The 12583-nt window shown below is 40.5% G+C and overlaps 1 protein-coding gene across 2 annotated transcripts in view; it reads right to left on the bottom strand.

The window, feature by feature from the left end:
- The window catches only part of SNX6 (sorting nexin 6), a 36670-nt gene that overhangs the window by 10359 nt on the left and 13728 nt on the right, over positions 1-12583 (bottom strand). For both annotated transcript variants that reach the window (XM_068160353.1, XM_068160352.1), the window contains exons 7-13: positions 10859-10954; positions 9590-9695; positions 7562-7637; positions 6294-6333; positions 3604-3690; positions 2146-2305; positions 1024-1109 (exon numbers count right to left, since the gene is read on the bottom strand). In XM_068160353.1, coding sequence (XP_068016454.1) covers positions 1024-1109; positions 2146-2305; positions 3604-3690; positions 6294-6333; positions 7562-7637; positions 9590-9695; positions 10859-10954 — 651 coding nt within the window. The remainder of the gene's footprint in view (positions 1-1023; positions 1110-2145; positions 2306-3603; positions 3691-6293; positions 6334-7561; positions 7638-9589; positions 9696-10858; positions 10955-12583) is intronic.

Genomic DNA, 12583 nt, shown 5'->3' on the forward strand with positions numbered 1-12583 from the left:
GTTCTTCACAAAAAGAGTAATTGGCCATTGGAATGTGCTGCCCAGGGAGGTGGTGGAGTCACCGTCCCTGGAGGTGTTCAAAAAAGGATTGGATGTGGCACTTGAATCCATGGTTTAGCTGTCATGAGGTGTTAGGTACTGGGTAATAGGTTGGACTTGATGATCTTTGAGGTCTTTTCTAACCTGGCTGATTCTATGATTGTACACCTCTTCAGGAGTCCTTTCAACACCCACATTCCAAGTGCATTGAAAGCTTGGTAGCCAATGCACTTTCAGATTTGTGATGAGAATGGGAAGTGCTAACAAGTTCAATTTTAAAAGACAGCTGCCCCTGCTATAGGATTGTTGAAGTAAGACACTGTTGTACTTGGCTATGAAATCAGAGCAGATAACCTAACTTAACACTGAGTTCATATGGATTCAAAGGATCAAATAAATGGAGAAATTTAACTTTTTCTTGCAAAAAAATTTTCTACTGAAAAAGCTTTGTGAAACATTTCTCTTCTGTTAGCACTTTACAGTTTAAAAGTTTAGTATAGTATAGTTTAAAAGCAGAAATATTCAAAAAGCATATTCAGGGTAACACTGACCTGACTTCAGACAAATGATCTCCTGCTCAATAGTTTGCCTATCCTATACATCAAGTCCTCAACATCTGGGTAACAGGAGAAACCACTTCCTGTCTCGCAGTCAAATGGTGCAATGAGGTTATAAAAATAGGCAGGTGTTCAAACTCTGCAGCTATAAAATATCAAACAGCTACAGAAACATCAAACTGAAGCCAAAATCATCTTCAAGGAGATAAGTTTTCCAAAGGCATCTAAAGCACACCAGCCCCTCAGAGATATTCCACCTATGCTTTGTTTTTCCCTTTGTTATTCAAGGAAGTTCACCTTTCTGGATGATGCTTGCCTTCAAATTCCCCTTTCCTGAATCTGACATAACAAATGTAGCCATTGTGGTTTTTCAAGCTTATAATGGCTAAAATCTATTTAAATACAGGGAAGAAAGGATCACAATTACCTTAGCATGCTTTAATTCCAGTTCTGCTAGTTCCACCAGATTTTTTCTGAATGCTGCAACTCTTCTTGTCTTAAAGTCTATCAGTTCTACAGAAAGTAAAAAGGGGTAATTAACAGTATTACTGAAAAGGCCTTCAACTGCTCACAGACTTTCCTTCAGGATGAAAGAAATAAAAGGATGAGAAAAGGCAACAGGAAAAAGCTCAGGTTTAACATCAGCACATTTCAGGTTCAAAGATACTGCTACACTATTGGATGAAAGCAAACCATCACTAGAGCTCCTCACCTCCAGCTAACCTTTTGTGGATGCAAAGCTCTTCTGAAAAAAAAAGGCTGCAGTATGGATGGCTTTTAAACACTTAACTCTCTCATTCCATGTGCACTGTTTTTAGAAGGCTGATATGTGAAAGTCTTTAGGGAAGATACTAAGCCAGAACTATCATGAAGAGAGGAGGAAGCAAGTATGCTTTATGCATATACCTCTGTGGCTCATAGGATCACTCATTCTCTGCTGTCTCATTTATAGAAATCATAAGATTCTTTAATGATAAAACCAGAGGAGCAGGGTGTTTAAACCTTGAACAAATCTGAACAAATAATCATGTCAGATGATCATTAGCTCAGAACAATCTTGGCCTAAAACCCCTAAGTTTCCAGAAGAAAAAGCAACATATAAAAAGGGCTCCTTTCTACAGCTACTGTAACCCTGCCATTTCAGTGAGATTGGATTTCATCATTTCCTCCTTTTCTGATGTAGTATCACCTCTGTGACAGACTGCTGCTTTCACAGGAGAATGTATAAAACCAGATAGGGAGTATCAAGAGTACTTTAAAAGATTAGGTTTGCCTTTATTGCTAGGAATTACCATCTTTCTAGTCTATACTGTGCATATAAAAAGAAGTGGTTAACAAATAATTTGCACATGGACTTTGCCCTGCTGACTGGATCTGAGAGGAGCCAAAGGGAAATATCATTTGAACTTGCTAAAATAAGTAAATGCTGATTAAAAGATAAGAGTTCTTTTTAGGACACACAACAACAAAAAAATCTAGTCTCACTAATAACATCCTAAAACCTGTTAATGTTCAAGTGGCAAGACAGGATCAAAGACCACCCAAATACCTTGTTTTGCTGATTCAGAAATCTTCTCAAACTTCTGACAGCATATTTGCTGAGTAGTTTCAGCTTGCAACACATCTTTGTTCTTTGCTCTTGCTTTATCCAATGCCTTATTAGCATTTTCATAATCCACTAGTGACCTAGATCTTCTATATAGGAGATCCTATTAAAAACCAGATAAAAGTAGAAAATATGTAAGGTGTTTACAAATATCTAACCAAGGATTTTAGTGTATATCAAACAAGAAAGAGAGAGGGAGAAAAAATAGTTCAGATTTAGTCTTTTTGTTGTTGCATTTCAATCCTTACTGTTATTTGCATTCACATTCCTTCATTCTGCAACTCACAGGAATGTCCCTACTGGATCAGACATACAAGTTAATAATCTGGTCTGCATCTTGTCTGACAGAGGCTAGGAACAGATGGCTTATATGATACTCCAAAAAACCCCAAACCAACACCACCACCAACCCAAGAAGAGGCAATCATGGGAAATTTCACAGCTTTTAGGATTAGCAACAGCCTCTATTGATGTTATATATTGGAAATACACACAGGCTCAAAAAAACAGGTAGCATTTTTTTGTGCTGTCATCTTCTAAGCCTGGACATTTTCTGTCACATGCTTCCTCATTCTAGCACATCACATCCAACACTAAGAATGAAATGTTCATAGGTACAGAACACCAAATCTGGCCCATGGGTTTTTGCATCAGTACTTGCAGACCATCCAGTCCATTCCATTTTAACACTTAAAAAACTGCAATTGCATGCAGTCTACAAGCAGCAAACACATGAACAGTTCACAAAGAACTCCACCACTGGTTTTAATTATACTGCACAATTTGGCCTCAAAAACTGGGATCACAGATTTCCAAACAGTCAGTCCCAGGATCAGCAACTGCATTGTGGTTTCTTACCTGACGAGAATGGAGACAGGGACGACAGCACTCAATATGAGTGATAGTAATCATCTAACTTTATTGTTCCACACTTCATTATTTATAGTCTCATCTTATGCATAGTTAATTCTATTCTAATTTAACACATACTATTGGCTTCTCTCTAAAAGGTTACATCATTGTTTTCACTATTCTCTGGAATTTTTCTACTCAGTCTAATTGCTCTTTTTTCCCAGATCTCGCCTCCTCCTTATCTTGCTTGCCTCCCTTCTCAGGGGCAGCTGGACTTCAGCATACCAAGCAATCAGCACTTTCCCACAGCTCCTACTCCATTGCTATATTATCAACAGAGAATCCTTCAAGGCTTGAATTGCACAGGTGTTTCTGGGACCCATGTCCCCTCTTGCTTAAACCAAACCCCAACACTTACCTACAACAGAGATCCAGGTTTTACAGTTAAGGAGAACCTATCTACTGCATATTTCTCAAGATGATCCCTTGTTCTCATTTTTATGTTTTTCCTCTCAAGAAATACTGAACAATCCCCCCCCATAAATTCACCTTAGCAGCTTGAGATTCCCTTAGGTAATATTTCAGAAGATCAGAAAGTTTAAGATCTTCATCAGCAGACACCCGGGCCTCTATTTTCTGCAGAAACAGTAAGTAAAAGCATCAATAAAAATAACCACTCACACTTTAGGTACTCAACTGCATGATGTAAAGACAAGATAAAACAGACAACAGAACATGACAGGTTGTCTTTTCCAAAACCTGAGATTGTGCATTTGTAACAGGATATTTCAAGCTGCAGCCTGAGGAGCACTATGAGGACTCTGTATTAAAATGTAATCAATAACCTACTGTGTGAGCAGGCAGGCAGCTTTCTGTTTTAAAAAATGCTTTCTTCTCAGTTCCAATCACACACCAGAAAAACAGCAGAGAAATAAAATCTTATCTAGTACAAAGAGCCACATCAGAAGCTTTGTGTTGCTCTTGAGATCAAAGGAAAACTAATTTTTAAGGCACCTTTGCAGACTGGCTGTGTACCTGCATTTAATAAATGGTCCAAGAGACCCATAACCTTAGTTGCTGGTATTGGAAACACATTTATGTGTATTGGCCTTCCAGTATCTGAAGGGGGCCTACAAGAAGGCTGGGGAGGGACTTCTCAGGATATCAAGTAGGGATAGGACTAGGGGGAATGGAATGAAGCTGGAGGTGGGGAGATTCAGGCTGGAGGTGAGGAGGAGGTTCTTCACTGTGAGAGTGGGGAAGCCCTGGAATGGGTTGTCCAGGGAGGTGGTTGAGGCCCTGTCTCTGGAGGTGTTTAAGACCAGGCTGGATGAGGCTCTGGCCAGGCTGATCTAGTGTGGGGTGTCCCTGCCCATGGCAGGGGGGTTGGAACTAGATGATCCTTGTAGTCCCTTCCAACCCTGAATGATACTATGACACTATGATCCTTGTGGTCCCTTCCAACCCTGACTGATACTATGATACTATTTAGAAACACAGTGGGGTAAATCTTAGTTTTGAAAGAAAAATTACATTAAAAAAAAAGCAACATTTTGTGTTAAATTTCATTCCTTTTCTTTGCTGTGTGCATTCATCTGTGTGTTTGGGAAATGCAGAGAGTTTTTCATTTGAAAGTTTTCCTGATACAAGGCACACATCTTGTGCTCTACCAAGCCAAACATGCAAGGCAGAAGAGACAAGATCTTTTCAACTCTGGTTAAAAGCATTGGCAATGGTATTTCTGAGTCAAATAACTGCAGAAACAGATCTTAGCTCTAGAAAAAACCCCAAACAACAAATAGTGTGACCACCTTTTTGTGGATTAAGGTTTACATTTCTTCATCCAAAGAAGGAAGGCCTCTAAGCACTTTAGAGCAGCTTTACCAGCATCATACACAGAAGACAGAAAGACTGCCCAGAAATGTTTAGCAGACTGAAGACTCCTAAGGATCAATTATTTCACAAAACAGATGAATGGAATCTTACTCTCTTTCACAGAATCATACCACAGTTTGGGTTGCAAAGGACCTCACAGATCTTCTAGTCACAAGCCCCTTGCCATGGGGTCACCTTCCATTAGATCAGGTTGCTCAAGGCCCCATCCAGCCTGGTCTTTAATGCTTCCAGATGGGACATTCACAACCTCTCTGGACCACCTGTTCTAGTGCCCCATAACCTTTAACAGTGCAGAACTTCTTCCTTACATCTAATCTCACAAGAGCAGAGCAGAGGAGGTGAATCACATCCCTGCTGACCACACTTCTTTTGATACTGCCCAGGACACAGTTGACTTTCTGGGCTGCAAGCACAGGCGGAGAGGTCACACTGAGCTTTTCATCAACCAATACTCCCAAGTGGTCCTTCTCAGAGCTGCTATCAATACATTCTCCGTGCAGCCTGTATTTGTGCTCTTCTCAAGTCATATTGGTTTTCACAAGTCACCTCCTTAGTTTTCACACGCTTTAGCAGTTTCCAGGAGGATCCTCCATGATCTTGCAAGGCACAGATGTGAGACTGACTGGCCTTTTTAAAAATGGGGGTTACACCTCCCCTTTTCTGCTCAGCAGGAACTTCACCAGACTGCCTCGTCTTCTCAGATGTGGTGGACAATGGCTTTGCCACTTCATCCACCAGTTACCTCAGGACTCATGGATGCATCTCATGAGGTCCGACGGACCTGTGCACCTTCAAGTCCAAGCAAGACCAGCTGAGAAACCTGATCTGACGTACAGTGTGTGGTTCTTCATTCCCCTGGTCCCTGCCTTTACCTTCTGCCACTTGAGCAGTGTAGCTGGACCACTTGCTGGTGAAGACTGAAGCAAGAATGTCATTAAGTACCCCAGCCTTCTCCATATCCCAAGTAACCAAGTCTCCTGTTTCCTTCCAGTGAAGGTCTACATTCTTTTTGTCACCAACACACCTACAGAAGCTTTTCTTGTTGCACTTGATGTCTCTGGCCAGATTTAATTCTAAGTCAACTTTTAAATTTCCTAACCTGATCCCTGCCTGCCTGGACAATTTCTCAGTATTCCTCCCTGGCCACCTGTCCTTGCTTCCACCCTCTATAAGCTTAATTTTTGTGCTTGAGTTTGGCAATTCTCTAGCACACCTTGTTTAAACACTTCACATAGAAACATGCATAAAAGATCTACATATTAATGTCTAGTTGACACAAGAATGTCCAGCCACTTCCAGGATGTACACAAAGAATGTATCTACAAAGGTTTCATAGTACATACCCTTGTTTTGTCAAATAACTCTGACACCTTCAGAAAAAACCTGCACAAAGGAAAGAGCTTCTATTACAAAATTGTTTGAACAGTCTGATTATTGTCTAGAGCTCAGAATATAATCTGTGTCTGGTAATAAAGACCTTAAAAGCACTGCTTAGAATTGCAATTCACAGAACTTAGAAGACTTAATAGTTTCAAATTAAAGCACTTCAAACATCTGGGAATTGTACAACTGAAGAAAAGGTAAGGGATACACAAAGCATAACAAATGGATGGTTTCTACTAAAGAATAATTGCACAGGGATTCTTTCTGCTTCTGTGAATTGGAACTCCAAACACCACCACCCTGGTTAACAGTTCTGTGCAATTATCAAGTGTCCTTCACTCAAATTTGAATGCACTTTTTTCCCCGCCCACACACACACAGTAAACATGATGCATGCTGTACTTGGAATTCAGGGAGGCTGAACAACAATGTGGCACATTGTAACAGCAGACTGAATTCAAGTGCAATCACGCTATTTTGACAGAAAGCAGGCATGATCCTGACAGACTTGAAACAGACTACAGCAGATCTCAAAACTATAATCAAAATAATCAATATGTAAGCTCTCACACAAGGTAAATTACTAAAAGCTTTCACACTCATCTCCTAGATGTCATCACACTAGGAAGTGTACATGTTCATAAGCATCAACATCGATAGGCTCATTAGCTAAGGTTTGCTTTCAGATGCACAAATCACTGAAAGATTAAAGAATAAACCTCTGTACATAGAGACCCTTTCCTATTTTCAAGGGCTTAGAGACCTCTGTGGATTCCTTTATTTCCTAATGGCAGCAATATTGCCAGAACAGCCAAACTGCTTTTCAAGATGTTGGCACAGGGAACACCCACAAAAATCAGTACGCTCAGTCTGAGACTTGTTCCTGCTGCACATGTTAAAAAACTTAAAACACTTCAAAAGTAGTGGAAGAACTGGGAGGTTTTTTTCCTTATTTTACAAGGACTTCTTTTCATCTGTGTAATTTTCTACATCTCATCTGTGCAATTTTCTACAAACTGCAGAAAGCAGCATTTTCCCCCAGACAAATATCAGAGCAAAAGTATTAAGTGAGCCTACTGCAGAAATTGAATCATAGAGAAGAAAATCTCTTCATGTGATACAAGTATAACAAACTCTGGTTTTCTCATAGCAAGTGAGCTACTGATCTCAACAGGTCATCATTAAGACTGCTACTTAATTGCCCCTTAAGTTATTACCAGGATCTTACTTGCATATATCTGTGGAGTCCTGTGTTCCTAATGCATATAACGAAGAACCAATTCTATTATAGTCATCTGCCACACCTACAAAAAGAAACAAGCACTTCTTTTACTATTTTTATTCCTCTTCTTTCCAGATCTTTTGAATGTTCTGCTAAAGTAAGTGGTTTTTTTTTCCTGAAAGGAACACAATTTAACACAAAACCAGAAATGAAATTTCAATCCTGTGATGACTTATGAAGGAAAAAACTTCACCCGAACGTGGTGCTCTCACCAAAGCACAATTGATCTAGGAATGTTTAACACAATTAGCAACTGCTGGGTACATTTATTGTGCAGCTTTGTTAGGCTTGGTTTTGGTGGAAGATGTGCAAAGATCTGCATTGAAATCTGAGTCTGAAGTTTAAAACCATTTGGAAAAAGCCTATTACAAAATCCCAGTCTGTGCTTGAGAGCAGTGAATTGAATACAAGCTCCAATCTACTGAAACACAGCACACTATGTGTGATGGCTTAATTTTCAGGAAGCCCTCACATTTCAACAAGCACTCACTGGTCAAAATACCATTGGTGTTAAAGCATTTTAAACAATGAAATTAAAAGCAGAGTTTGTAAAGAAGGATGCAGAGTTTGACTAGTGAGATGCTGCTATGTATTAATCATAAAGACCAAATATTTGCACATGTACTTTCAGTATAAGCTCAATGGATGACTGAAATGCTAATGGATCCAAGCAATGAACAGAAAAGGAGATTATTGAAGTTTATAGGCCTTTAAGCAGAATTTTTAGTTCTGTTTTATTTTTAATAACACAACCTCACTTTAACTGATTGAGTAGGGTCACTTTCCACCCAATTCCCTACTCCAAACGTCCCAAGGGAATCACTGCAGTTGGTTACAGTCATATCAGGAAGGCATTAACTCCCCTTCTTTTCCTCTTGTTTAAATGTGAAAATGGACTTTCTGCTGGAAACAGGAAGTCAGTACCTTTGTAAGTCCTGCAGCTCTCTGTCCATCACAAGTTATCCATAAACTACAGAACACCCACTTCCAAAACAGGCTTCCCAGGTCATTACTCTATTCCTCTAGCCAGAATTTCAAGAGGTGCTGTTTGTCCCAATTTACAGTTTGGTAACAGTTGTCAATACACATCCCAGGCAATTTCAATCTGATAATCTACTCAGCTCTGGTAAGACCCCACCTGGAGTACTGCATCCAGTTCTGGAGCCCCTATTACAAGAGGGATATAGACATGCTGGAACAGGTCCAGAGAAGGGCCACGAGGATGAGCAGAGGGCTGGAGCACCTCTCCTATGAGGACAGACTGAAGGAGTTGGGGCTGTTCAGTGTGGAGAAGAGAAAGCTCCGAGGGGACCTCATTGTGGCCTTCCAGTATCTGAAGGGGGCCTACAAGAAGGCTGGGGAGGGACTTCTCAGGATATCAAGTAGTGATAGGACTAGGGGGAATGGAATGAAGCTGGAGGTGGGGAGATTCAGGCTGGATGTGAGGAGGAGGTTCTTCACCATGAGAGTGGTGAAGCACTGGAATGCGTTGTCCAGGGAGGTGGTTGAGGCCCTGTCCCTGGAGGTGTTTAAGAGCAGGCTGGATGAGGCTCTGGCCAGCCTGGTCTAGTGTGGGGTGTCCCTGCCCATGGCAGGGGGGTTGGAACTATGTGATCCTTTGTGGTCCCTTCCAACCCTGACTGATACTATGATAATCAGTGAAGCATTATCAGGAGTTTGACCAACCCTCTCCCATCAGATCCTCTATAACCTAATTTCTAACAATTTTCCTGTTTCTATAGCCAACATAAAAAGCTCACTCACTGCCTAAAGTTTAGCACATTGCTAACATGAACAAAGTTCTAAAGTCAGACTGACAATCTTTAGACTGCCCAAAGACTACAGTTTTGAGAAAATATTTCACTTTATGAATATAAAAAGAAAACTAACAATTACTGCCCCAAACACACCACTTGTGTGTGCTTTAAAAACTAGTACTATTCTCACCCTGGAAAAAAAAAACCAACCACTCACTTTTATGTGATCGTGTCATTTTATCAGATTTGGCAGAGGCATCTTTCACTCGGTTGTGATATTCAACAAGGAATGTTCTTTCGTGTTCAAAGAAGTCATCCACATCCTACAATAAAAAACAAAACAAAACAAACCCAAGAACAATTAAAAAACACAGGATTTCACTCACTGAACAGAGTGACCACAGAGTAAATTTGCATAGAATGCTGCTGCTGTGACATGAAGTGCAATGTTTCTGTTGTCTAAATCACAACTTCTGTAAACCGATTCCTTCTTCACTTATCATGATCTTAAGTTGTATTAAGAACTTACAGCAAAAACATATTAAAAGATGTAGATAACTACATCTGAAGGGAAGGAAATAATTCAGTTACTAGCTACCACTTTAGTGACAGAAAAATAGAATAGCTAGAAAAGGGGGGAGGGGACGGGGGAAGACAGACACCCAGCTGTACGGATGCTGCAGTCATAACAGAGACAATATGAACTAGCTCAGCAATGCTGGTCTTGATAGACTTCTTTCAAGCTGGGAAATGTAGGTAAATGGTAGTGTTTTCTGTATTACAGTCTGAGATGTTTGGTTTATAATTACTTCAAAAAAACCCTCTAAAATAGCACAAATGCTCAATACCATGGGATACCCTGTAACAAGAGCTTTGAACAATGTGGCTGTGAAAACTGCTGGTTATTTTGACCTCAAACGAGATCAAAATCATCTTCTGCAGAACACAGGTTTGTTATAAAACTCATTTTTCAACTTTTGGAAAAGTCAAAATGAAACTTTTTTGTTATTTTAAGTATCAGTTACATCCTTGTATCTACTGGGAAAAACAGCACCACCTGCATCCCATAGCTCTCAAACAGCAGAAGGATATTACAAGGCTGGCAAAATTCACACTGCACTAGTAACTTCTGAACTGCAGAAGCTGTCAAAGCTGAAGTGCCTACCCACTATATAAACTGATAGGCCTGAACAAAAAAAAAGCAGATTATCAATTATCTATGGATTAAAAAAATTGCTTAATTTCCTAGAACAGAGGGAAGAGTACTGTAGGCCTACTTTCACAGAAGCAATCAGATCAATCCCAGTTACCTTGTATTCCAGGGCAGGAGGTTCCCTCCCACGCTCTGACTATAATTCTTAAGTTAGATACAGATTCAAAGAAGCCCTTTTTTTTTTTTGGTAGCTTATGTAAATATTTGCTTCACTAAAAAGACAGCAACAATGGTAATGTATTTTAAATCTTGATTATGCCCAGCAGTAATCACCTTTACTCCTGAAACAATGACACCATCTGCTGATTTAACCATGTTCTTGAAGAAGTCTTCAAGTTTCTCTTTCTTGTTCTTCCCACGAACACTCAGCTGAAAATCAAATTCATGTATCAAGTTAATTCATTTTCTGGAGGCAATAAAATACATTTAAAAAAACAAATAGAATTACATAGCACAACTTGCTACTCCTAAACCAGTTTTCTTGCTCTCTGCTTAGTCTTGTATTTGGCACTAATGGGGATAGTATTGGCTCCTTGACTTGAGCACCGATTCTCTTTGTTCTTTCCCCAGAGCCACGAAAATAATGACTCTATCTTACAGGACTCTTAGAATAGAATAGAATTAACCAGGCTGGAAAAGACCTTTGAGATCAAGTCCAACCTATCATCCAACACTATCTAATCAACTAAACCATAGAATAGAATATAGAATAAACCAGGTTGGAAGAGACCGTCAAGATCATCGCGTCCAACCCATCAACCAATCGAAACCACCTAAACAACTAACCCATGGCACCAAGCACCCCATCAAGTCTCCTCCTGAAAACCTCCAATGATGGTGACTCCACCACCTCCCCAGGCAGCCCATTCCAATGGGCAGTCACTCTCTCTGTATAGAACTTCTTCCTAACATCCAACCTAAACCTCCCCCGGCGCAGCCTGAGACTGTGTCCTTTTGATCTGGTACTGGCTGCCTGGGAGAAGAGACCAACCTCTGCCTGTCTACAACTTCCTTTCAGGTAGTTGAGAGCCAGAAGGTCACCCCTGAGTCTCCTCCTCTCCAGGCTAAGCAACCCCAGCTCCCTCAGTCTCTCTTCATAGGGCTTGTGTTCCAAACCCTTCACCAACTTTGTTACCATGGCACCAAGCACCCCATCCAGCCTCTTCTGCAACACCTTGCACCCAGAATGACAAACTACCTCACTTCCTAGACTGTTCTTTATGATCTAAAATACTCTTCCAGGAAAAAAAAACAAGCTAACAAACCAAACCCCACATCCTCCCCCACAACATTCTAGCACCTACAGATAATGCCAAATACACATGGTGTACATTTCAGTTATTAATAATACAATACTTATCACACTCAGCATAGCTGTTCAGTTATCCTAATATAACCACACTTTGCTTTCTGAAGCGTAGAATGGCAATTCTTTTTCCTATTAGAAACTACAGAAGGAACTACCCCTTGCTGCACTAAGGATAACCATAGAATCCCAGAATCAACAAGATTGGAAGAGACCTCAAAGATCAACCTGTCACCCAACACCTCATGACTATTAAACCATGGCTTCAAGTGCCATGTCCAATCTCTTTTTGAACACCTCCAGGGACGGTGACTCCACCACCTCCCTGGGCAGCACATTCCAATTGCCAACAATGGTTTCAGCTTCCTCACACCTTCCCTGTCCTTCTACATTTCTACCATTTAGGTAAACTGAGTTCCTGAATCAGTAAGCATTTCTGCATTAAGCAGCAGTAGGGATCCCTGGTAACATACTCAGCCAAGCCAATCTTAGGACTGAATGTTGAAGAAATCATTACAAATTCCTGCCTTTTTGAAGAGCAGCTGAAAACTGCTTGCAGAACACAAGCAACCACCAACTCCAACACTGATGCTCAAATTGAATAACTCATTAGACATCACTGTGCATATGAAGCAGCTTTTCTTTATTCAGTGCTGGGGGGGTGGGGAGCTGTTCCAAAACCCAGGAGCACC

The sequence above is a fragment of the Melanerpes formicivorus genome, unplaced genomic scaffold (assembly GCF_026170545.1).
Source record: "Melanerpes formicivorus ecotype bairdi unplaced genomic scaffold, bMelFor1.0.p_v2 SCAF_49, whole genome shotgun sequence".
Taxonomy (NCBI): Eukaryota; Metazoa; Chordata; class Aves; order Piciformes; family Picidae; genus Melanerpes; species Melanerpes formicivorus.